The 27,339-nt window shown below is 40.6% G+C and overlaps 1 protein-coding gene across 4 annotated transcripts in view; it reads left to right on the forward strand.

The window, feature by feature from the left end:
• The window catches only part of ERC2 (ELKS/RAB6-interacting/CAST family member 2), a 1,210,774-nt gene that overhangs the window by 425,430 nt on the left and 758,005 nt on the right, over positions 1 to 27,339 (forward strand). Inside the window, exons 11-14 of one of the 4 annotated variants that reach the window (XM_040359253.1) lie at positions 1,691 to 1,726; positions 12,080 to 12,130; positions 15,396 to 15,589; positions 19,346 to 19,351. In XM_040359253.1, coding sequence (XP_040215187.1) covers positions 1,691 to 1,726; positions 12,080 to 12,130; positions 15,396 to 15,589; positions 19,346 to 19,351 — 287 coding nt within the window. The remainder of the gene's footprint in view (positions 1 to 1,690; positions 1,727 to 12,079; positions 12,131 to 15,395; positions 15,590 to 19,345; positions 19,352 to 27,339) is intronic. The other 3 variants (XM_040359254.1, XM_040359255.1, XM_040359256.1) reach the window with 3 other exon arrangements.

Raw genomic sequence — 27,339 nt, forward strand, 5'->3', positions numbered from 1 at the left:
CTTTTTGGCTCGTCGAGTTTCTCGACAGTTTCCTCGACGAAAATGTACACACGACCGGTTTCCTCGGCAAAAAAATATCTCCCAGCAAGTTTCTTGCTGGTTTTTGCCGAGAAACTCGGTCGTGTGTACGAGGCCTCAGACTATATTCACATTAACTTTATAGTAGCTCAGGCAGAGAGACGGAGATCCAGAAAAAGACTATTATTGCACAACATATTTATTTAGAAGTGGCAGAAGTGATGTAAGCAGATAATTTACTGCTTCTACGCATTTCGTTACCGGACGTCATTAGGAAGCAGTCCGGATAAGTGAACCACATATATGTAAAGTTTATATATTTGTTTATATATTTGTAATTTAGCACTTTAATGTTATTTTGCATTTTTCGGTAGTGCTGTTCTTTTTGTCTTAGTTCCTAAAGTGCAATCTTGGGATGCACATAAAGTGGCTGCTGGGTTTTTTGCTGGGTCACGTTAAGAATATGTAAGTATTTGAATGTCCAAAGCATGGGCGCAGTTCCACTTCAGCCCCAGAAGGTTTTAACTCCATAATGACCAGGCCATTTTTTGCGATACGGCACTGCGTTACTTTAACTGACAATTGCGCGGGTGTGCGACGCTGTACCCAAATAAAATTGATGTCCTTTTTATTCCCACAAATAGAGCTTTCTTTTGATGGCATTTGATCACCTAATCAAAGAAAGTCTGTAAATTTAGAAAAAAACTGCCATAATACATATCCAAGAAAACAGCACGGCAGTCTGCTTCTGTACACCGGCAGACCACCGTTCTGTCTCTGCAGGGAGCGATCGCAGCTGACCGCACATTGCATCCGCCGGGCCCACTGATTGGCTCCCCCTGTGGCCAATCAGCATGCAGTCGTGGCTCTGGTGGCTAATGACAAAATCACATACAGGTACGTGATGTTGCGCAGTAGAGCCGCCTTGCCGCAGTACATGTACGGCAGGCGCAGGTGGTCCGGAAGTAGTTAAATGTCACTGCATCTTTGCTTTATGGAAATGTTTCAACACCAAAGTCATTTTTTAAGTTGTCCAGTTTTACTGAACATTAACTGTGGTAAATTTGCCTCATCTGGTCTCTCACATTTATCAACTTTTCATCTTAAAGAAGTTGAACCTTTTAGTTGACAGAAATCACATATGTTGCACTCCATTTTCTCTTCAGGCTTCCCTCTGTAGCTAACCTGTTCCTTTGGTGACCCCCCTTCCCCCCAATTTGCATGCTAGAAAAATAATGGCGTTTATTTAACAATAGTGCTTAATTAATCTTTTATTATTACTATCTTTGAAAGTTGTGTGATTAATGGGTGCCTTCGCTAAAAGCACTTCTGGTGATTCATTGCTTGAGTCCAGCACTTAATGTATCATCAAAGTGGACAGCCTACTTTATTTCATGGGTTATTTAACCTGAGAAAGGGAAAGGAACTGTATACCGTACTTTTCAGATTCTAACAATTCTCTTTTAGGAGCCAAGGTAAACAGGCGCGAGTCCCCGCGTGACTCTCACTTTCACCAAAGAATGTTTAGGAACTTAATATTGCTGCGTATTAATGACAAGCTCTTTTGTACAAACACACTGGATTTGTCGAGTTAATTCTTTTTTTCCTGAACCTTTCCTTCTCTTTTTTTCCCTTTCAATGTGTGTCATTCCCTCCTGACTTGCCAATGTAGCAAGCTGAGCAGTTGTTCAATCAGATGTACAGCCCTGTAAGTGGTTTTCATTGGAGCACATGACAAAGCATGAGAAACCCATCATCCCACCAAGCTTTGACATATAGCATCACTGAGGCTGTACATATATGTATTGGTTCTGCCTGTGTAATGTTCACCTTTCTTTGCTGAAAATGGTCATCTGTGAACTTCCGCTTTATGCGGCACTGCAGCATGCATGAGAGGCAGTCCTTAAGTTTAATGTACCTTATACTTTGTAGGATCCTTCAAATATCTGTCATAACTGAACCTTCACAGTCATATGTAGAATATGTGTTCAAGGAATGCTAACTGGTTCTGCCTTATCATAGTGAATTGGAAAAAAGAAGCTGTCAAAATTGGAACTATTATCCTACAGGTATTGAAAGGAAAAAAAGTTGACTCTTACAGCTTCCAGAATGATATCATATTTTTGGCTAGTTTATTAGAAAGATCAGATGTCGGTAGCTGTTATCAGCTGCCAAACACTAATCTTGAGTTTAAATTCTGATAACTGCCAAACCTTTTTTTTTTCACTTTTTTTGATAGAACAGGGAAGGATTATTGCCACCCTGTCTTTGTCTCTGTTCAGTAGGTCTCCTCTAAATTCCTGAAAACGCCAGTGTTTTTCTGGGGACAAAGACATCAATAAAAACCTGTCACAGGTTCGAAACCTGACCACTTTTTTAAAATTGGTTAAAAATGTGGTGGTATGAGATTCTGAACTGCTTCAGTGGCAGGTCATAGGCTGTATGTATCCAGCCGTTAAGTCTTTAAAGCAGAGGTGTCCAACCTACGGCCCAAGATGGCTATGAATGTGACCCAACACAAAATTGTAAACTTGCTTAAAAATGGGGATTTATTTTTTTGAAATATTTTGTAAAAGTGCATTTACACTTATCACTTAACACATGTGGCCGAAGAACAATTTGGAAGTGCATTGCTCCAAATGACGTCGCTAGGACGTCATTGGTTTCGGCGTGAACGTAAATTACGTCCATCTGTATTCGCGACCGACTTGCGCAAACTACGTAAAAATTCAAAACTCGGCGCGGGAACGACGTCCATACATAACATTGGCTGCTCCTCCTAATAGCAGGAGCAACGCAAACGACGTAAAAAACTACTGCCGGGCGCACGTACGTTTGTGAATCGGCGTAAGTAGGTAATTTGCATACTCTACGCTGAAAACTACGGGAGCGCCACCTAGCGGCCAGCGTGAGAATGCACCCTAAGATACGACGGCGTAAGAGACTTATGCCAGTCGTATCTTAGGCTAATGTCGGCGTATCTAGCTTTCTGAATACAGAAAGTAGATACGCCGGCGCATATTTGAATTTACGCGGCGTATCTATGGATACGCCGGCGTAAATTCTCTCTGAATCTACCCCAATAACAACAACTTTATCCGTGCCCAAAAATGCAGCCTGCCCATGTCTACCAATGCAGCATGTGTCTCCAGTGCAGCAAAATGTCCCCATTTTGCAGCCACAATAGCAGCCAGGAGTTCCCCCCACAATAGCAGCCAGGAGTTCCCCCCACAATAGCAGCCAGGAGTTCCCCCCACAATAGCAGCCATGAGTTCCCCCCACAATAGCAGCCAGGAGTTCCCCCCACAATAGAAGCCAGGAGTTCCCCCACAATAGCAGCCAGGAGTCCCCCCACAATAGCAGCCAGGAGTTCCCCCCACAATAGCAACCAGGAATTCCCCCCACAATAGCAGCCAGGAGTCCCCCCACAATAGCAGCCAGGAGTTCCCCCCACAATAGCAGCCAGGAGTTCCCCCCACAATAGCAGCCAGGAGTTCCCCCCACAATAGCAGCCAGGAGTTCCCCCCACAATAGCAGCCAGGAGTCCCCCCACAATAGCAGCCTACCTGTGCTGAGTAGGGTAGGAGAGGAGCCGGAGCCGCCGCGTTGTTCAAACCGCGGGGAAAATTACAGCTTTCAAATCAATAGCTGCCGCCGCTGCGAGCGTCATATACAACCCCTCCCCCTTGTCCGGGAAACTTTGATAGACAGATCACCCGTCCAATCCTGTGATCTGTCTATGAAAAAAGTGCCCGGAAAGGGGGGAGGCTCTGTATATGACACGCGCCGCGGGGAACACAGCTATTGAATTGAAAGCTGTAATGTTCCCTGCGCTATTAACAAACAGGCGGCGGCAACGCAACTCTCCTCTCTCTGCTTGCCCCCCTTTGCCACACTCGCCAGCCCTCAAAATTTATTTGCAAAATGCGAGCAGATGAGTACAATTTTGAGGGCTGACCTATGACATTGATCTGCCTGACCTTTTTCTGCTCATCAGCTATCCTTATTGTTAGTGTGGCCCATGGTCATTCCTCTTCTTCCAATGTGGCCCAGGAAGGTCAAAAATTGGGACACCCCTGCTACAGAGAGTCTGTGATCCCATGTGTGTCCTCCCTGAATTAAGATAGGTATACTTTTTCCTATGTGAGAATTTTACTGAAGGTACATCATTTTCTCATAACCTTCTGGAAGGGTAGTCTTGACAGCTACACACATTGTTCAACATGGACTCTAGCTTTAGGGTAGGAGTAAGTGAAAGTGTAATTTTATATATTGAGTAAAGGTTTAGCAAAAAGCGTATCATAATCACAATTTTCTGTAATTCTCAACAATATAATTATTTAGCTAATTTGAATTACAAAGCTTCTTTTACCCTTGATAGATGTCTCAACTTTGCCATCTTATTGTACAAACTAAGGGCTAGATTCAGCAAGAATTTACGCCGGCGTATCTATTGATATGCCGCGTAAATTCAAAGCTGCGCAGGCATATATTCTTTCTGTATTCATAAAGCAAGATACGCCGAAATTAGGCTAAGATCCGACTGGCGATCTCTTACGCCGTCGTATCTTAGTTGCATATTTACGCTGGCCGCTAGGTGGCGCTTCCGACGATTTCAGCGTAGAATATGCAAATGAGCTGGATACGCCGATTCAAACGTACGTGCGCCCGGCGGATTTTTTTATGTCGTTTGCGTAAGAATTTTTCCTGCGTAACGTTGCTCCTGCTATATGAGGCATAGCCAATGTTAAGTATGGACGTCGGGCCAGCATCGAATTTTGCATAGTTTACGTTGTTTGTGTAAGTTGTTCACGAATAGGGCTTTGCGTAAATTACATCCACGTCGAAAGCATTGACTATTTGCGACGTGATTAGGAGCATGTGCACTGGGATACGTTCACGGACAACGCATGCGCCGTTCGTGAGAAACGTCATTTACGTGGGGTCATGTTTTATTTACATAAAACACGCCCACCTCTTCAGAATTTGAATTTGGCGCGATTACGCCAGCAGATGTACGCTACGTCGCCGTAACTTAGGGCACAGGTTCTTTGTGAATCCAGCCCCAGCCTCACTAAGTTACGGCGGCGTAGCGTATCTGAGATACGCTACGCCCGCACAAACTTACGGCGGGCTTTCTGAATCTAGCCCTAAGTTTTTTCCATGCTGGATTCTGTCTCCAGTTTTTAGAAACTCAAAAAAGTTTCCATGTGTGGTCTGTAGGACTTGAAGTTTGCCTTCCCACAGTAACCTAGTGTGGCATAGCTTGTTACTGTGTGTGAACCTGCTGTAGTAAGACAGTGCAATATTGGTTGTAATATAGTATATAATATTTCTAGCAAGGAACCAGCTTAACCTGTGATACAACATGAGATAATTTGAAGCTTATAGGAGGAATATTGTGGAAAGGTGGAATAAAGATAGAGCTTTCCTTTAAACAGAACCCTCCCAGTTGACCAGTTTTCTGTCTGCCGGGTTAATCCATCTACTCATCGTAAAGAGATGGTATTTTGTACCTATGAAATTAAATACAGCTTACCATGTTCTGAACTTGACCCCTCTGACACAGCTGTTTGGCCATTAGCACTTTATGTTGATGTCAAAACAGGTTTTTGCCCGTCAGCAAACGTATGGGTTGTCTCCCCAGGCCGTCTGAAGGTTCATGTCATGCCTTGCACTCTCTGACTTCTCTCCGTAATTATTTTTCTCCAATGCTGACATGCCTTTTCGATAATTAAAGTAAGCAGTTGCTCAGCTTTAATCATTGTCTGACTAACATGTGGTTTTGACAATGAAAACCCAGAGGACAGCTCTGCCAATTACATTCGCCCAAAATGCAATACCTAGACCATGGTTTCTGTGCCCGGGCACTGTTTAAATCTCTCTGTGTTGCATTTTGCAGCATTTTTCTCATCACTAAGGCTCCGCTTTGACTAAAGTGATTGTTCTCATCTGTACTTGGATTTATTAACTCCAGTTCCTCTTTAATCAAACACAACCTGTAACTGATGAGCCGTGTATATGTGTCTTGCCTTTGCCTATGCTTTGAATTGTGGGAATTTCCGATACGACTGATTTAAGAGAACATTCTGATGTTTTCCAGCAGAAACACAAACATGGAGTGATACATGGCTTTGAACAATGGGAACAAGTATATTGGAGATCAGATGTGGTTCCACAAGGGAAACCAAATTTAATTTTGTTTTGCTTCACGGCACAGCAAGCTTCTCCATCCAGTATCTGTTTTCTTCAGATTGCTCGGCCCTAAGGGTTGCGTTCTGAGCCAGAACTTGCTGTGCAACTGTACAAAATATTGTTCCCATCTTTTTGCATTATGTCCCTGTCTCCAATAGCCTCCTGTGAGCAGTCTAGCCAGTTTTATATATAACTATCATGGTCCAGCTTATACAGCCCGAGTTCTGCCAACTCTGGCAAATATTAATGCCACTTGTCCTTTTTTTTAGATTTATAATATCCCAGATTACTTTTTTTATGCAGTTTGTAGCATATTTCATATGTTCTCCTAATATTAGTTGTTGTAGCTATTGTTAGTTGAGGATAAGGTCAATAGTACCAAGAGAACTATACAAGCATAAATGCCCCTATACTATACAAGAGAGTTCCAAACGGGTAATGCAAGCAAGCCAGCCTACATTTAGGGTATATGGCAAGCTTACCAGAACTCATTACCAGAATGAGTAGAAATGTTGGTCTGGTAGCATTTTCTAAGACTCCAGTGGAGCATGTCTGCTGCTTGTGCTGCGTACTGACATTTGGCCCACTGTCTGGGATGATGCAAGAAGATAAAACCATCAATTGACAAAGTACTTTTTACATAAGACAGTTGTTTGTCAATTATCATTAATGTGTTTATGTAAGAAATAAGACATCCTATTTGGAGGCCTGACATTTTGCCTTAAAACTGCCTTGCACTTCTTGTTTTGGCTATGGGACACCATTATAAAGATTTTAGAATAGAGGTTTAAATTGTAACAAATACCCAATGGCTAGTTTCGTTTTTCATTGGTGCAGTTACACATTTATGGTAGTCCCCCAGAACCACAGCCTCTACCAGTTTTATATGCCCTGTTCCCAGTCCAGCAAGATGTCGCTAACTAGATCACACAGCCATCTGTAAAGCCACTTCTTGATTGAGGCTTGTGCATACACGCTACAAGATCATATTCTGAACTCTTCATAGGATTTAAAGTGGCTTTAAAGTCAAAAGGGTTCCACCAAAAAGTGGAATTTCCGCTTGTTCGTCTGTTTTTGACAGGTCCCCTCCCCACTTTCGGAAGACCAGACCGCAGCAAAGTATGTCAGCAGCTTGGCCCCCCTCCTCCCTCCCCTTCGGATGGACCAGCGAGAGAGAATCACACTTTGCACGTGCGCAGTAGGGACCCGACCGTGAAGCCGCAAAGCTACACTGCTGGGTTCCCTTACCAGCAGTGGTGGGGGAAGCACCCAAACAGCCGATGTAGACATCGGCTGCGGTGCCGACATCGCTGGACTCCAGGACAGGTGAGTGTCCTAATATTAAAATTCAGCAGCTACCGTTTGTGTAGCTGCTGACTTTGAATTTTTAAAGGGGCAGGCAGAACTCCTCTTTATGGTAAAAAAAATACTTCCAATGCCTGCATTGCTAAACACTTAAGTCCTCTCATAATCGAACAATATCTCAGCTGCGGCTGAAAATAATACATTAGAGTCACATTTTATACATTCTATTGTGTTGAAGGATCCTGCAAAGTACAATGTGCATGCATGTTTTTTTTTTATATATATTCTGCTGTCTTTGTTGTGCGTGAGAGTGAATACTGTTTCTTGTATATTCAATCTTTTTCTTTCCAACAAATCTTCTGGTAGGTATGGCAGGGGTTTATAAATACTAACTTCAGCCAGGGGCACATCCTATTGTTTTGAATAAATAAAAGTTAAACTAGGAAGGCATTAAGTTTATATAGTTTGGAGTCAAATGTTAGTTCTGTTGTGTAAAGTCAAGACCAGCCTATCAGAGACGAGTGTGATGAATGCTGGAGCTGATTTATGAAATTTGGAAAATCAACAGTTGAAATGGTGGCACTAACAAATGCTAATGCACCATTTACATAAGTTAGCCTTTACCCCTCTAGAAAAATGTGAAGATACGCTTGTGTAGCATAGGTAGTTCATAAAATGTTCTTAAGGAGTTCATAAAAATCCCATAGAAAGGAACACAAGGTGGCCCCAGCTAAGTGCAGCATTAACAGTTTTTTTTACGAATAAAAAGCCAAATGCAAACTCACAGAAATATAAAATCAAAGAGTTTATCTGCAGCCATGCCACATTGGATGGAAGCTATCCACCTTTAGGAATCTAAGCTCCCTATCTTGCATACAGGCACATGCTGGGGTAATTTAGACAGGAGCCACTTAACCTACCAACATGTGTATGGAGTGTGGGAGGAAACTGGTGTACCCAGAGGAAACGCACAGAAGCACAGGGAGAAAATGCAGACAGAGTCCTGGATGGAATTTGTGAGTGAATGGCACCACAATGCATGTGTACATCATGCATCAATCTACATTGCAGTTACATATGGTAACACTCACGTTTTATTTCTCTTTACTACTATGTTACAGTTACGTTAGAAAAAAGAATTTGCTCCCTAAAAGCATTAGTGCATTCGTGGAAACAGTAATTTGGGATTTTGATGACTGAACTTATCTTTAGTCTTAAAACTGAGTAACCTCAGAGTGAGAGCTTTTTGTAAAAGAGAAATCATCAGATCATAGTGAATTGATAGTCATTATTCTCTGAAATACTTCTAGGCTGACTGAATGCCTCCATAGAGCGGAGGAATGACAGGTATATTTTAACACATGTTAACTACATCTGATAAATAGGCAACATTCCACAGTATAACTATGAGTGTATGTGGCACAGCTTAACCTCTCCCCTTCTGTCATTTGTCTATTTTTTCCATGATTTGTTTCACCCTTGCTTATCCATCCTGTTCTCAACCGAACAATGGAAAATTGTACAAAATCAGAATTAGTAAAACATATTTCAGGCCTGAGAAAATGCAGGATATTCATGTTCTGGTGCTCACTTACACTTTATTACCAAAAGTATTGTGACACCTGCCTTTACACATACATGAACTTTAATGGCATCCCATTCTTAGTCTGTAAAGCCTAGTACACACGGGCCAGAATCTCGTCAGGAGAAAAACGTTTTTCCTGACGAGATTCTTGCCAAGAATCTCTTGCCGCCTAAGTGTACAGATGCTCCTTTCAAAAGAACCGCAGTTCTTTTGGAAGGCAAGAACGCGGTGACGTCATCCCGTACAACGAGCGCGTGCTCGTCACATTTGATGCCATTGCCGTCATCTTGCTGCACCCTACCAATGCCTAGGAAGCTACCGCGCATGCGTCAAAGTCATTTTGAGCATGCACAGGTTTCCACGGCGACAGATAAGTATACAGACGCTCAGGTTTCTCGTCGGAAAACAGCCCGACAAGAATCCAGATGAGAAAATAGAGAGCAGTATCTTTATTTTTTTCGGCGAGATTCTGGGCAGATTTCCAGACGTGAAAACCTCAAAGCCTCGTACACACACTCGGTTTACTCTGCAAGAAAGCTCTGCCAGCAGTTTTCTTGTTAGTTCTTGCCGAGAAAGCCAAGCGTGTGTATGAGGCTTAAGGCTTAATATTGTGTTGGTCCATCCTTTGCAGCTATAACAGCTCTTCTGGGAAGGCTGCCCACAAGGTTTAGTAATGTGTCTATGGGAATGTTTGATCGTTCTTCCAGAAGCGCATTTAAGAATGGTTAAACATTCCCATAGACACACTCCTAAACCTTGTGGACAGACTTCCCAGAAGAGTTGAAGCTGTTATAGCTGCAAAAGGTCGGTCAACTTAATATTGAACCCTACGGATTAAGACTGAGATGCCATTGATGTTCATGTGTGTGTAAAGGCAGGTGTCCCAATACTTTTGGTAATATAGTGTATATCTACAAAGTGTTGATAATACCCAAAGCAACCAATCAGATTACAGCTGTAATTTTTGTAACTTTAATTTTTGACAAATCTATATTTAAAGCAGAACTCCACTAAGCATCAATTGTATCTGAACTTGATGCACCAAACTGCCCCGGTAAAGTTCTAGGAAATTAACACAGACTTGTTAACAGAAAAAACTCCTGCTGATAATGAGGCTTTATGCCCTTAGGTTAGGCTCATACAACCAGTTGGGGTGGTGGGCAGTAAAAACAGAGGGTTCATCTGTGTTTTTACAGATCCCCTTCCCCCAACCGCTCAACTACACCTACAGTATGCCTCAGCTTCAGTCGGTTTTACATTGCTGTAACAGTGATGCTTTGCTTCATGGTGCTACAATTTTGAGTCAGCATGTCAAGTTTGACAAGCGGTGGTGCTTGCCAAAAACGTTACGGCTGAAGTCAATGGGACCACACCACAATCGCATCCCAAACACTTGGAACGTGGTTGCAGCATGATATTGCAATGTAAAATCCCTCTTGGGATTAAAGCAAAAATTGCATTCAGGAGGTGGCAGTATTGCCTGTTGAAGACCTGTAGAGTGGCTCTAAACTACCTCTGAAAAAGGGATCCATCATGAATCACTTTTTAGGGGGGTAGTTGAGCCTACCTCCCCAGTGTGAAAAGGCCCTTTGTAATTTGGAATATGTGGGCAAAATAAGACCTTTGTGGCCAATCATCTTTCTTTGCATTTCATAACTGAGTGGATCTCAACCAAAATACTTAGTTATGAAAATACATTTTTTTTTATGATGGTGAATACTCCTATAGTAACACCTAACTTCATTCCTGCCCCCAGCTCATCTAGATGTCAGAAGTTTCCCCATAGACATCTGCAGACCTGCCAGAAATTTTGGTTTAGACCAAGAAGTTGAGTTTTGCCTTCATTGGATTATTTGAACAGTGGAATTAAAGGGGTTGTAAAGGTACATTTTTTTTCCTAAATAGCTTCCTTTACCTTAGTGCAGTCCTCCTTCACTTACCTCATCCTTCCATTTTGCTTTTAAATAGGTGTTGTGCTTGCCCCCTCCCTTGGACTACAGGAGAGTCAGGATGCCCACTAACACACAGCTCCTTTCTCTATCTGCAACGTAGAGAGCATCCTGACTCTCCTGTAGTCCAAGGGAGGGGGCAAGCAGGACACTCCACACCAGGGAGAAAGCCTTGCATTACTGTGTGGAGTTACAGATGGAAGAACAGGAAGTGAGGATTTCTCAGAAGAAATAAGGACATTTAAAAACAAAATAGAAGGATGAGGTAAGTGAAGGAGGACTGCACTAAGGTAAAGGAAGCTATTTTGGGGAAAAAATTGTACCTTTACAACCCCTTTAAGGTATACATACTGCTCTTTTCTGTCTGTCCACAGATGGATCGAAATTCGATCAGTTCAACAGTGACAGACACATTTCTGGCCATTCCCGTTCCACAAGACTGTAGAAGAACTTTTGTTGATCAGTGGCTGCTGCAGCTGATCAATATATTCTGACCATGGAGGAGTCCCCGTTTCAGAGTACAATGGTACAGTAGAGCGGATTCCTCCACCCACCTCACATGTGTGGATGGGGAAGTCCTCGAAAAACAAGGCATTTATGGCCAGTAAAGATATTGGTTGCAAAGGGCAGCATCTTTGTTGTTCCTTTATTCTCTTTTCATAATTAAATTGAACCCTTTGTGCCCTTTATTGAAATAATTCTCAGTTTTAGCCTAGCTGTGTATGATGTCAATTTTGACTTACTCATATTAAAGTATAAATGATTTAAATGAATAAAAACTAATGATAAGTCATAGGTGATCAACATAAATAAATAACACATTTAGAGAATTTCTGCTGATGAATGTATATTTCTTTTTTTTGAACTGCAAAGAATTCAAACCTTCTGACGGCTGTTTTGGTATTTTTTTTGTTCCTCGATTTGCTTTAGTTTGTTTATTTTGCTGTGCATGTTGTTTATGGGACTTTTAGATTAGTCATCGTTTGCTGTTGCCTTGTTTTCTTCTCTTTGCTTGCTCTTTTTGAAGACACCTGTGGGGCGTAATGAGAAGCAGGGGGTATCATTGCTATGTGGTTATGTGAGTACTTATACAACTTGTATTATATTGTCTCTGTGTGTGACTAATGTCCGTCTTTTACATCATCACTGAGACAATTGAGTCTGTTTTATGCATGAGATGTCTTTTTTGTGTGATTGTTTTATATTGTTATATGTATATTGTTTATGTGTGAGGAAAGTTAAGTCAGTTTTATGCATGGGTTTATATTAGGTAATTATGGATTAAAGAACATTTTCCCCATAACTAATAATTAATAACTATCCCCTTTGATAATTGGGAGCTTTGTGATAGGGAAGACACAGCCTTAGAATTAGGCATCAGCATTACATCGAATAAATCAGTTTGCAGCTCAACTGAACCCTTTATAAAGCAAATATTATTTTGTCAAACCTATGAGGCCGCGTACACACGGTCGGTCCATCCGATGAGAACGGTCCGAAGGACCGTTCTCATCGGTTAACCGATGAAGCTGACTGATGGTCTGATGTGCCTACACACCATCAGTTAAAAAACCGATCGAGTCCAACGTGGTGATGTGTCGACTTGATTCTGAGCATGCACGGGTTTTTAACCGATGATTTTGCATACTAACCATCGGTTTTGACCTATCGGTTAGGCGTCCATCGGTTAAATTTTAAAGCAAGTTCTAAAATTTTTGACCGAAGGATAACTGACCGATGAGGCCCACACACGATCAGTTTGGACCGATGAAACGGTCCTTCAGTCCGTTTTCATCGGTTTGGACCGACCTTGTGTACGCGGCCTCAGTAATAAATAACTGTGGACAGGTGTAGGCAGTTACAATACCTACATTAAAATTTTAACATATCTAATTGGATATCTGAGCCACCTAACTGAATAAAAATGGCCATGCATGAATAGATTTAATTTGTTCAGCTTTGTTCAGCTTCAGACTGAACAAAAGAAATCTAACACATTCCTCCATCCAAGCTAAACAGTGCAGATGGATACATTTGCCCTCCCTATTTTATTATGACAGCCACAAATGCAAAAAGTGTCTGCACCTGATTGATTGCACTTACTATTCCACCAACAATGTTCTGTCTGGTTCCCTTTATTTTATTTTCTGATTGAAGTTTGTTGGTGCCGTCAGGACCTCCCCACATCGAATTTTGTTCTATTTAAAAGGAAACGGGTGAAATTCGACCTGTGTATGGCCACAGGGAAATCTGCAAGTTTCATTATTTTGCTTATCAGTCTTAACATTTAAGATTTTTCAGAAATATAGTGAAAGATAAAGATACACTGTAATGTTCCCTAAAGACATTTTTTTACATAATGGTTAAAATCAGATCATTAACAATGGATCCCATCACGTAGTGCTAAATAGTCAAACAGTAAAATTGTAACCTGAGTAAAAGCCACACAGCTTGTAGTTAGTTTTATATGTTTCATGAAAAATCAGCAAAATTCTGTCCTGCTACCCTGTGTATGAAGTGCCACAACAAGAGCTATTACACTAAACTCTTATGTGGCAAGATAAGCAGAATTCCTTAAAGCACAGTGAGCTTGTACAGGAGCCTCTAAAGGGGTTGTTAACACTTCTATACTTTGAGGATGTTGCTATCTGCTTAGAGATATCTTAAGCATCTTAAGCTTGCCATAGATGGATCAAGTTTTGGCCAGTTCAGCAGGGAGCAGCTGAATTTCAATCCCCCTATGGCCATTCCTAAAATCATTAGATCAACTTTTCACGAACTGGCTTGTTGGAAAATATTATATGCACCGTTAATCAGTGTATTCTGAAAGCAGAAGAGACCCAGCTGTCAGAATACAATAGCATAGCAGGGAGAATTCCTCTATCCACCTCGCTTTTTGGAATGGGGAAATACATTCAGTTTTTTTGATCAGCCCACTAGTTGATCAAAACAAAACTAAAACCCGTGTATGGCCAGCTTTATTGATATCATCCTTTCTCAACTCTTTTACCTTGGATGAACCTATGAAATATTTCTCAGGTCTCAGGAAGCCCCTACTAAAAACAATTTTACCTACGATTTGCAATACATTAGCATGATCACTAAATTGTACATTTTACTATAAGAAAAATAAATATGACAAATCTAGCATATTTTACACCCATGACAGATAATCTTTTATACATTTCTGCTTTGCACAACCTTTTTTTTTTTTTATTAACAAAAAATATTTTTATTGAGAAATACCGTATTTATCGGCGTATAACACGCACCCTAACTTTAAGAGGGAAATTTTCAGAAAAAAAAACTTTCAACAGCCCCCTTCGTATAACACGCAGGCACAGTTTACCCTCTATTTTCAGGGTAAAAAAGTGATTGTTATACGCCAATAAATACAGTATTTAAAAGCATCACAATCCCAGAGCAAACAATTAGAATGTATAAGTGGTGGCACAAAGTTATATATCCTACCGATTGTACAAATCTGCAATAACCCGGGCACATTAGACAGCAACCGTATAAACACAAAAGCAATGACAGTGCTTAATATAAAACATTTAAATGCAGGCACAGCGGTTGGTAACCCCATGCACTATAGCAGGGGTCTCCAAAATTCCTAAACAAAAGGCCAGTTTACTGTTGTCCAGACCTTATGGGGGTTGGACTGTGGCAAGTGTGAGTATAAAATGTCCTGGCTTTAATATGAGGAATAGTTTTTAGTATTAGGAGAGGAATAGTGTCCCATCGTTGGTATCAGCGTGAGGAAAAGTGCCCCAAGGGCTGGATAAAAGCGAGCAGAGGGACACATCCAGCTGCAGTTAGGAGACCACTGCACTATAGAAATAGCCTGTTCATAAATAAATCCACCGGGAGTCCCGGGGTGTCCAGCCAAGGGGCCTCCAGTTTTTTTTTATTTCCTTGAGCAACCCATGTGTTGATAAATATGGCGTTCCAACATTAAGTAATAATCTTGATATTAAATGAATAATAATTTGGCCAGTGTTGGTAATAGATAAATTCACTTACTGCTCAAGGAACCCATTGGAGACTCAACCAGAACTCTAGGATTCCTTGCAACCTGGGCTAGTAAGGTCTGGCTTTACTTATAGTGAATACATTCAGACATATAAATAGATGTCTGTAGAAGAAAATGTACTCATAACTCTTTGTACATGGTGTCTAGGCTAAACAGCCCCCCTTTCTGAAATTATCATATTGTTAAAAGTAGTTCATTGACCTAAGCGATAAAGTTACAAATAAAAAGCTTTCCTCACACTGTTCATTCATTGTGTTACAAATTTATGACTCGTGGGCGAAAGCTGATTCTTCTATGTACTTTCCAGGCCCATGAAGCAGAAGAGGAGGCCAGGATGAACCCAGAGCTCAGTGACAGGGTCAAGCAGCTGGACAAAGAGGTGTCTTACTACAGGGAGGAGTGCGGCAAAGCACAGGCGGAGGTGGACAGGCTACTGCAGATACTAAAAGAGGTTGAAAACGAAAAGAATGATAAGGACAAGCAAATCGCTGAGCTTGAAAGGTAATGTGTTCTTCCATTGTTTCCTGAATGCTGAATCACAGCTGTTTGGTTGTTTATGTCCCTGGGGAGACTTATGGCAACTGATGAAGTGCACACAGGATCTAGCACCTAAAGATATTTCTAATAGAGATCATTTTCCAAATCTGCAAATTTCCATTCTGCAAATTTGTAAATTTGTATCATTGTACGGTGTAGACTCTGGCTGTCTCGAGGGAAATAACAGTGATGAACCACTGCTAAGTCATCAGCTCTGCTCACTCTGCTCTCCTCTCCTGTTAGCATATTCTCTGTTAGCACATTGCATGCTGTAGACTAGCCTTACTGGATCATATTTATAGTTTCCAGTTTTAAACATTAGTACAGGTACATGGTGAAACATTGATGATCAGGATGGCCCAAAGTGTGCACCTTTTAGTCCCAATGGCCATCTCCTAAAAAAAAATTCAAACAGGTTTTAAAAACTGATATATATTGTTGTCAAGTTAATAGACAATCCTATTTTTAATTCAATAAAACCTAGTTTGTAGTATTCTTATTTTTTCTTATATTTATATTGCTACAGTTGTTAAGTCCATAAATACCTTCAATGCTTGATACCATTGGCCATACGCCTTTGTCTTTACAATATCCTGCAGACTGCTCTGGCTGGTGGAAGAGAAAGGCTTTTATTCTGTTTCAAGTATTCAATGTCTGCATTTCTTTCTTTTTTGTCCCCTGAAGATAATACTTCTGCTCAGTTTTCACGTGTAAGTATGGAAATTCCCTAAGTGGTGAGAAGTTCAGGTCAATGGGAAGTACAGCGCTAATACTGTCCCAGAAGGTGTACCGGGTGTGATTTTAGCACTTTAGGATATGATGTGCGAGCAGAGTAAACTTGGCTAACCCCTGCTTTCTAATCTCAACACGTTGTTCAAACTTTAACAAATAGCGTGATGCATTTTGATAGCTCCTAACCTTATGTGTGATACAGTATCACTGCTTACAAGGGACTATTAAAACAGAAAACATTTGTAAATCCTTCTTGTGTTTTGTGATAAAAACAGGGTTTGTTTTTCAAATGTAATTTTTTCTACATTTTCAGCTGTATTTCGAAATATTGTGTCCAATACTTTTTTAACAGTTATCATTTTCTCGTCTATATCGTTGTTTAGTATGCTGATGGGACGACGCTGCTAATATTTAGTTTTTTTTATATAAATGGGCCCAGCTTTGTCCAATGTAAGTATGTACAGTATCTCACAAAAGTAAGCACACCCCTCACATTTTTGTAAATATTTTATTATATCTTTTCATGTGACAACACTGAAGAAATTACTCTTTGCTACAATGTAAAGTAGTACGTGTACATGTTGTATAACAGTGTGAATTTGCTGTCCCCTCAAAATAACACACACAGCCATTAATGTCGAAACCGCTGACCATTTTCCCTCCCCGGTGTTATGTGACTCGTTAGTATTACGAGGTCTCAGGTGTGAATGGGGAGCAGGTGTATTAGATTTGGTGTTATCGCTCTCACTCTCTCATACTCTCCCAGCCCTGTAAAGTCATCATGGAGGAGTTGAAGATGATTCCAGTAACAACCTGTGAAGCTCTGGTGAACTCCATGCTCAAGAGGGTTAAGGCAGTGCTGAAAAATAATGGTGGCCACACAAAATATTGACACATTGAACCTAATTTGGACATTTCCACTTAGAGGTGTACTCACTTTTGTTCCCAGAAGTTTAGACATTAACTGCTTGCCAACCGCCGATATACGTCAGCAGAATGGCATGGGCAGGCAAATGGGCGTACCTGTACATCCCTTTAAACTTGCCGCTCATGGGGACGTGCGCGCCCGCCGTGTGTCTTGTGAGTGCTCCCACGGGTCCCAGGAACTCAATGTTCCTGGGCGGCCCGCGATTGCGGTCGACAAAGGCAGAACAGGGGGATCCCTTTGTAAGCAAGGCATCCCCCTGTTCTGCCTAGTGACATGTCAGGGTTCTACTGTTCCCTGTGATCGGGAACAATGATTGCTGACATGTCACTGGTAGCTCCTCCCCTAACAGCTAGAATCACTCCCTAGGACACACTTAACCCCTTCAGCACCCCCTAGTGGTTAACCCCTTCACTACCACTGTCATTTTTACCATAATCAGTGCATTTGTATAGCACTAATCGCTGTAAAAATGACAATGGTCCCAAAGATGTGTCAAAAGTGTCCGATGTGTCCGCCATAAAGTTGCAGTCACAATAAAAATCGCTGATCGCCGCCATTATCAGTAAAAAAAATTAAAATAATAATAAAAATGCCAAAAAACTATCCCCTATTGCGTAGACGCTATAACTTTTGCGCAAACCAATCAATATACGCTTATTGCGATTTTATTTTACCAAAAATATTTTGAAGAATACGTATCGGCCTAAACTGAGAAAAAAATAGCTTTTTTTAAAAAAAAATTGTGGATATTTATTATAGCAAAAAGTACAAAATGTTGCTTTTTTTTTCTAAATTGACTCTCTATTTTTGTTTATAGCGCAAAAAATAAAAACGGCAGAGGTGATCAAATACCACCAAAAGAAAGCTCTTTTTATGGGAAAAAAAAAGGATGTCAATTTTGTTTGGTAGACACCTAGCACGACCACATAATTGTCAGTTAAAGCGAAACAGTGCCGAATCGCAAAAAGTGGCCCGGTCATTTGGCAGCCAAATCCTCTGGGGCTAAAGTGGTTAATGGCTGTGTGTTGCGTTATTTTGAGGGGACAGCAAATTTGCACTGTTATACAAGCTGTACACTCACTACTTTACATGGTAGCAAATTGTCATTTCTTCAGTGTTGTCCCATGAAAAGATAGAATAAAATATTTACAAAAATGTGAGGGGTGTACTCACTTTTGTGGGATACTGTATATCCCCTACCTTAGGAACTGAATGGTTGTGGAATCTGACAATCACTGTAGTAGTTGGTGTCACTACAGTGATTGCCATGATCTTTCAGGTACTGTGCTAAACAGCTAGTCCACTGCATACTGACCACATTTAGTTGCTTGCTCTGCACTGAGTCTGGTTGCATCCATTTCAACTGTGGGCAGCTGAAGCTGCTGCCTGTTCACTTCCTGGATTTACACAGACACACAGAGTCACACCACCAGCACTGCAGCTCTCAATTGCCCTCTTATGACTCCCCCCTCCTTTCCTGGCAAACTCTCATGAGAGTGAGAGAGAGAGCTGTGCATGATGTTTTAAGCCTAGGCTTTTTACCAGAAAAGAAGTGGGCTGTATAAGGTATTTACTGGTAGAAAAAAATGTGTTACTATCCAAAGGTAAAACAACAAGGGCAGACGATTTAATAGATGGAAAGATGAAAAAAATTACTGAAGTTCCACTTTAATAGTCACGTTAATTTTTTGAATAGGAAACAGTTTTTTTTATTTCTCTGTGTGCCCCTATTGAAGATAGGCCTTCACTTCCTGCCATAGTAACAGCATTGTCACCTGGACAGGAAGTAAAATAAAATCCCTCCAACAGGACAAAAGGAAAAACAAACCTCATAGGAGTTTTATACTGTCCATACTCTACCCAAAGCTAAAACATGTCTAGAGGTACACCATAAGAGGATTTCCATACTTAAATTCAACAGTAAAGCTTTGTTTAGAACCTCGTTGTCTAGACAGAAGGGTTTGTAAAGCAGATAACAGTTTATAGAATACAATGTAGAATGTTTGTATGTCTGTCTAATGTATCCCTGTTTATCTTTCTATTTTTGGGGGATTTTTCAGTTATGGGTGAGTAAATTGATTGCTGTCTTCTTCTGCTAATTGCTCGCATGGGAAATCACTGTACAGATCCTGAATGCAAAAAAGCATGATGCCATTTCTATTTTCATCTGAAAACTGTGATGCAGATTACTTTGTGCATTTTTATCCTCAAACTAACATTGGAATTTTCATTATCACATTATAACTCTGAGCATCTAGAATGAAAAAAAAAAATGGCCATTTTAAGCCCCATGTATGATTAACATTCAGTCCAGTTTAGCCAATATATGGAAACCCAACTCACTTCTGCCAACTCACTTTCTCGAAATGAGCAAATATCATTGTTGCCAAAACTTTATTTTTGACACATATACCTTGCCTGCATTTGTAATAGGCCATGTAAATTACAATGTTAGATAAAAAAATTGGCTTAACCACTTAAGGACCCGCTCACGTATATATACGTCATCACTTCACAACCGATATATCCATCTTTCCTTTAAACGATAACGGTGGTCTCTGCAGCGGATTCGCCCCCACCCCTCCTGCCGCTCTCCCGCACCCTCCGCTGCTTACCGGAGCCGTCTGCAGTGGCGGAGGCGATTGCGTCCTGTGTCCTGCTCGGCTGGGATACGAGTGAGGGCAAGATGGCCCCCACCCGTCTCCATAGCATAGCAGGGCGGAAGCGACGTCAAAGCATATTTTCTTGTTGTCATTTTTTCAAATGACAATTTTTTTTTGTCTAAATTTTAGATCTGATTTTTTTTTTCCCCCGGATCTCATCTCATCTTGCTTGTAAGACCGCTGCGCAAATACGGTGTGACAAAAAGCATTGCAATGACTGCCATTTTATTCTCTAGGGTGTTAGAAAAAATTTATATAATGTTTGGGGGTTTTAAGTAATTTTCTAGCAAAAAAAACGTTTTTAATCTTGTAAACACCAAATCTGAAAAACAGTCAAGGTCCTTAAGTGGGTAAGCATCCACAACCAATTAGATTCTCCCTTTTGTTTCTTAATCTAGCGATGATACACTAAATAGAGAATTGGCCTGGTTGCTTTATTCCATGTAGACAGCCCAATCCATACATTTTTTTTTGTATTAACGTACAGTATGCCTACATACATTGCACAGGTATTTCATTGACTCCATTTATAAATTCAGGCTCATTAATGTTAATACTTGAATCAAATTTAAGTGTGCCTCACTTGATGTGCACACTCTTTAATTTATATGTAATCTCATGGCACAAAGCAATACTTTCATTATTCATTTCTCTTAGCCAGATGTTATGCTGGTTCTGTACAATGGTGGAATGTTAGGCATTTTGAAGCTTGTGACCTAGGGAATGCTTCTTTAAGTTTCCTTTTAGAAGATGCATGTAGAGTGACACATACAGTTGGGCCTGAGGCTGGTCCATTGTTAAAGGTATCTAAGAAGTGGTGCTCTTCACATGGTCCACATTTATAAAAGTGTCTTACTGGAGAACTGTCTGCATAGCTCAAAGTCACTAGTATATTAGTATGGGATGTAACTGCTCACATCTGACTGATGGCAGTGAGCAACACAATCTAGGCATTATCTGGCCTTGTGGATCAAGGTGTTACTGCTAAAAAGTCTTAATATTGCTTCACAATCATATATGTTTTCATTTGATGATATGATCTCATATATATTTAACACCAATTATGCATTCCAAGGCCCTGCCTAAATATTCAATTTCATGTATATTAAGTCTGTACATTGTGGTTGGTTTTACAGTCATATTGTCATTATCATGGACTGCTGTATTCAGCATCCGACTTTTAGATTCCATCTGTCCCTTTTCAGGGTTGGTATGAATCTGGCAACTGTGAGGAAATACAGATGATTCTTAAAGGTTCAATACACCCAAACATATTTTAGTTATAGATGGAGGTTGTTGGGGGTCAGCCCCTGGATTTTCAATAGAATAGTATGTTGGGTACACGCCACTCAAAAGGCAGCCTGCGAGATTCCAAACTGATAAGAAGAAACCGGGTGCCTGCTTGGTTCACAGCCAACAGAGTACATCACAGGAAGAAAAGGTGGTGAAACATCCAAGAACAAAAGCAATTCCTTTATTAAATTTGCTTTTAAAGGTACATTGAGACATACTCATACAGTAACTCACAGACAATAATTAGATGCATTTTACACTGCTGTGCTTACTTATTACTTATTACTGATTGCCCCCAGTGCAAGTACCCATTTATGATCACAAATCGTCAGGGGAGATCAATTAATGAGATAGTAATACACCCCGGGATTGATGGTCTCATAATGGACTGCAGCTGGATGGGATGAGAAAGCTTGTGTGGGTGTATCACTATCTCATTGATTGTTCTCACCTATCGAGGTCATCAATGGGTACTTGCACTGGGGACAATCAGTAATGAGTAAGCACAGGAGTGTGAAATGTGCCTACTGATTGTCTGTGAGCTATGTGTATGTCTCAATTTGAAAGGATATTTAATAAAGGAATTGCTTTTATTCTTGGATGCAGTGGCGGCTGGTGCTCAAAACTTTTGGGGGGCGCAAACAAACAACAAAAAAATAAAACATCAATTGCAGCCTCACTGTGCCCATCAATTGTTGCCACTGTGCCATCAAACGCAGCCACTGTGCCATTAAATGCAGCCACTGTGCCATCAAACGCAGCCACTGTGCCATCAATTGTCGCCACTGTGCCATCAATTGTCGCCACTGTGCCATCAAACACAGCCACTGTGCCATTAATTGTCACCACTGTGCCATTAATTGTCACCACTGTGCCATTAATTGCCACCATTGTGCCATCAAACGCAGCCACTGTGCCATCACACGCAGCCACTGTGCCATCATTTGTCACCACTGTGCCCATCTAATGCAGCCACGGTGCCATCAAACGCAGCCACTGTGCCATCAAACACAGCCACTGTGTCATCAGTTGTCGCCACTGTGCCATCAATTGTCGCCACTGTGCCATCAATCGCAGCCACTGTGCCATCAATTGTCGTCACTGTGCCATCAATTGTTGCCACTGTGCCATCAATTGTCGCCACCTTGCCCACCAATTGTCGCCACTGTGCCCATCAATTGCCGCCAGTTTTCCCCGTAAAATGCTGCCAGTTTGCCCCTATAAAATGTCGATGTCTCGATGTCTTCTCATGCCCTCGATGTCAGTGAACTTGGCTGAGTTGTGTGTCAGTGTTAACCAGGGAACGCATACACCTTTGCGCCCTCTGGTTAATCATTTGGAAGCCGCTGGCTCTGATAGACACTTCCAAAACACACCCACCGCTGTTATTCAGATGGCCGGCGCTGAATAGTGGGCCACAGCGGCAACAATACATAGATTCATGCAATGCATGAATCTATGTATTGTTGAGTGATGGTGCAGGAGAGAGGGGGCAGCACTCCTGCACCCACTATGGACGCACCGCCACTGTTTGGATGTGCCGCCATTTTTTCTTGTTGAAAATTCCAGCAGTGAGATTTCTCTTGCCATTATTCCCAACTTTGTTCCTAACCACCTAAGTGTTTGGATATTCCTGCCCAGCTCTGTTTGTTCCAGCTTCTCCTGGTACTTTCTTAATAATACTGTATATAGTATATAAAAATCCTACGAGGAGAGTGCTACCTCTCATAATGGCTACAATAGGTGTGCAGACACAGGGACTCAACAGCAGAAATCTGACCAATAGTGTCCTTGTGAAATATAAGAGATTGTCTGCTGTGTTTACTTTATAGCATCAAGATACATTTTTGGGTGGACTGCCCCTTTAATATTGACTCCTTGATCCTCAAGTGTAATATAGAAGAGCTAAAAAAAGTGGTTGCTTTTGTCAACAGACTATGATAATTCTCATCACACTTTGATAAATGAGGTATAACGCTCTTATTTGATGTACTCTTAGGGTATGTGCACACAGACAGCGTTTATGTAAGCTTTTCATCTATGTTTAGTTATTTTGCTTCTAATACCAGGGGCGACACTAGTGTTCTATTAAGCTGCGACAAATCTGCCACCACTCTATACTCCATTAGTTTACATTTTTTCAAGTCAGTGTCAGTTAAAATCTGATAAAAAATGCAGAGTACGTTTTCATTCTGCTTTCATTACATTTTAAATCCATTTTAATCTATTTTTTTTGCAATATTGTCCTGTGATTATTGAAAGGGAAATTACAAAGAGAGCTGAAATGGAAAGAAGATTGGATGAAACCACAGGCATGATTTTAAAGAGGGGAAAAAACTGATTAAAGACAGATTAAATAACAGTAAATGTGAACCATTGAGGACTGAAAGATGGGAACTGCCATTGCTGAAGTGTTTGCACAGGGAAGGTCAATTTGACCCTGACCTTACTTTCTAGTGAGTTACTGGCCTGTAATAGGTATACAGGATATAAGTTTAGACTTCACAGTTTTGGAGCCCAAAGCTTTAAAACCCAACTCTAGCTTTAGTTGTATTTTTGGATAGAGTGGCAAAGGGTTTAAAACGTTGTTTAACGTTGTCTTTGCTTTTCAGGTCCCCATTGAAGAGATTTCCTCTCACTTCTCTTTGTGTTTGACATGCATCACCTGGACAGAAAGTGAGAACAAATATCCCTAAAGGAGACTCAGAAAGTAGTTCAATTCTGATGGTGGTTCTTAAAGGAGAATTCCTGGCATGGTATATTTTTACATACCGGTAGTTACATTGGTGCAGCTTGCACCAATGTAACTATGTATATACCATACCTGCTGGAAATCATTGACGTAGACACCACTGTGCCTCTCCACTCTGTCCTATCAAAGAATGCTTTGCATTTATTCGGGAAGTGCAGAGAATTCTCTGAATGGTACCCAAGCTAAGCAGCTGAACTCCTGTGTTCACAAAGAGTCAGGCAGCTGCTCTGCATGGAACTCGGAAGCAAGTGGAGATCACTGGAGTAGACGTGTCTTTTTCAGTCATTTCCAGGTTCCAGGGGCAGCGGGCAGGTATGGTATATTCATAGTTACAATGGTCCAACCTGGACCAATATAACTATGTAAAAAATCTCCCATACCAGGAATTAATCTTTAGACCCTCTTATCTAAAATGACATGTCCTATGTTTCAGTTCTCACAAGTTCACTTTAGGTGTACACTGCAAAAGCTTGTGTTTGCATATTCTTTTTATTTTTATTAAATATATTTAATATTTATTTTTATAACTGATTGAAAGTGTCTGTGTGCACATACCATTGATCAGGCTACCCAAGGACTCATCTAAGTAGAGGTGGATATCCATCTCCGCAGCAGATTTGGCCATCCACTGGGATCGCCAGATCTGACAAATATGAGTGGTTTAGCTGGTGTGGACCACCCATATTGTTTGAAGGCAATATAATCAGATGTTTAAGCTACACACGCATGCAATGTTTCTGCTCTTTGACTATTTTCAAACTCTATACATGTGTTTACATCTATTCAGAGATTTTGGCTTCAAAAGTCAAAGGCCATCTATAGGTGACTATTGGCAAATAAAATGTATTCCTCTACCAATTATCTGCATGTGTATGGCCCCTTTACACCATCATAGTTACATAGTTACATAGTCAGGTTAAAAAAAAAATGCACGTCCATTAAGTTCAACCAAAAACACAAAAAACAATCCCATATACACAAACCTACATCCAGAGGTAGGCAAAAAAAAACACAGCAAAGCAGGCTCCAATTTTCTACAGCAGGGGAAAAATGTCCTTCTTGATCCCCCGAGAGGCAATCATATTTTCCCTGGATCAACTTTACCTATAAATCTTAGTACCCAGTTTTATTATTTAGGAAAGAATCCAGGCATTTTTAAAATTGGTAATATACTGTCATGTGGTGAATACTGCTGTAAAATTGGTCTTTAGAAACTTTCCTATTAACAAAAACAATTGTGTGTTCTTGTTCCAATCTTGTTGGAGTCTCATTAATTCCATGGTCAACAAGAACACTTTTTATCTAGGAGCTATAACAGGCATTATCTGTTATCTGTCTTCTGAAGGAAACATTTTTCTAGTATTCCATTCTACTTTGGCAGTAGAACTAAGGTGACCCCAAGTTTCACTATCTCAGTGTTGTATGGGAAGTAAAAGGAAGAATTGTTTGCTATAGAAAACACATATTTTTTTTTTCTTTTCAGACACTTCAGTAGGTTAAAAGTAATTCAGAAGCTTCAAGTAGATTATTATTATTACTATTTCGGGATTTATATAGCACCAACAATTTGTGCAGCACTATACAACATGAGGGCAGACAGTCCAGTTACAATACAAATCAAGGGGGAGAAAAAAGACAGCCTTGCTCCTTAGAGCTTACAATATAAAAGGGGGGGTCAAGTGGTACAAAAGGTAATAACTGTGGGGAATGAGCTGATGGAGAAAATAAAAGTACAGTTAGGTGGAGGCAGAATAAGCTTCTCTAAAGAGAAGGGTTTTCAAAGATTGCCTAAAAGTAGACAGAGTAGGCGATAGTCGGCAGTGTGGGGTAGGTTGCATATAGGGTGGCGGAGGCTTTTGGAGAGGTCTTGTAGACAGGCATGGGACAGGGTGACAAGGGAGCTAGAGAGCAGGAGGTCTTGGGGGGAACGAAAAAATCTATTTGGTTGGTATTATGAGACACGGTTGGTGAAGTAGCTAGGGGTCGAGTTGTGGGTGGCTTTCTAAGTTGTTGTTAGTATTTTGAATTTAATTTGTTGGGTGAGCGGAAGCCAGTGGAGGGGTTGGCAGAGTGGAGTAGCAGACACTGAGCAGTTGGTAAGATGGATGAGTCTGGCAGCTGCATTCATGATGGTGTCATTGGTTAGGAAGGGGCATATTTTGGAAATATTGCTTGGGTTGAGGCAGTAAGCTTTGGACAGATTTACACACTAAGCAGCAACTTGTTGCAGCCTGAGAGATTACATCATTGTGTTACAAATGTGACAGTTGACAACTGAAAAACATATTGTATTTATTGTATTAAACGTGTGTGTGTGTGTGTGTGTGTGTGTGTGTGTGTGTGTGTGTGTATATATATATATATATATATATATATATATATATATATATTGTATGTTTAATGTTCTACTTGCCCAAAAAAAAATATTTTGTGCATCCAGTTTTGTGATCCAGCCATCCCTACCAGACCAGCATGTTAAATGCTAGTTGGAGTAAAAAGGAGAGGCAATGCACTTTAGAGCTCAGTTTGCTCACTCCTATGTGAGCATGTTGCCTATCAGCACATATGCACTGTCACAGAGCCTGATTGGCTACTAGTGCACACTGTCCTTTCCTGGTTCAACTGCTGCTGTATTGGGGATTATGGGATGGTGATATAAAGGTGAATTAAGGAGCATACACAAGCTGTAATTATTTGTATTTATTTTTTCTTCATCTGTCTGGGGTTCAGTTTTGAAATGGACTTTCAACTGAAGTTTTGGCTAGAGAAAGGACATTTATAACGTGTTAAAGTTTTTACTGGTGTCTGAATCATACCAATCTCTTTTTTCTTTGTCACCAGAACAGGTATAGAGATGTAATCTCCAATGAGAGGCTCTAGTTCTGGTGACCCTGTGACATTCAGGATTTTTTATTGATTTATACAGAGAACAAGAAATTTGTGTTTTCCTGACACTTTCTGGTTTGGCCAGGGGACAGGAAGTGAAGGGAAATCCCCCAATGGGGCACAGAGCTGACAGGGGTTATAACCCTCGATTACTCTATCCAAAATGAAAAAAAAGTTTTGCCTATAGTTCTGCTTTAAAGATATACTTATAAAACAGCCCACTAAGTTTAAAATAGAAATGCAAGACAAAATGTTTGAATATACTGTATATACAGTATATATACTATATATATATATATATATATATATATATATATATATATATATATATATATATATATATATATATATATTGATCTGAGGTAGCTCGGGAATGACAGCCAACTGGTTTGGTAAAAGCATCCAGTTCATTTATTTGAGAAACAGATAAAAACAGCTTTCTTCAGCCAAAACAAGTTAA

This window comes from Rana temporaria, chromosome 7, assembly GCF_905171775.1.
Source record: "Rana temporaria chromosome 7, aRanTem1.1, whole genome shotgun sequence".
NCBI lineage: Eukaryota > Metazoa > Chordata > Amphibia > Anura > Ranidae > Rana > Rana temporaria.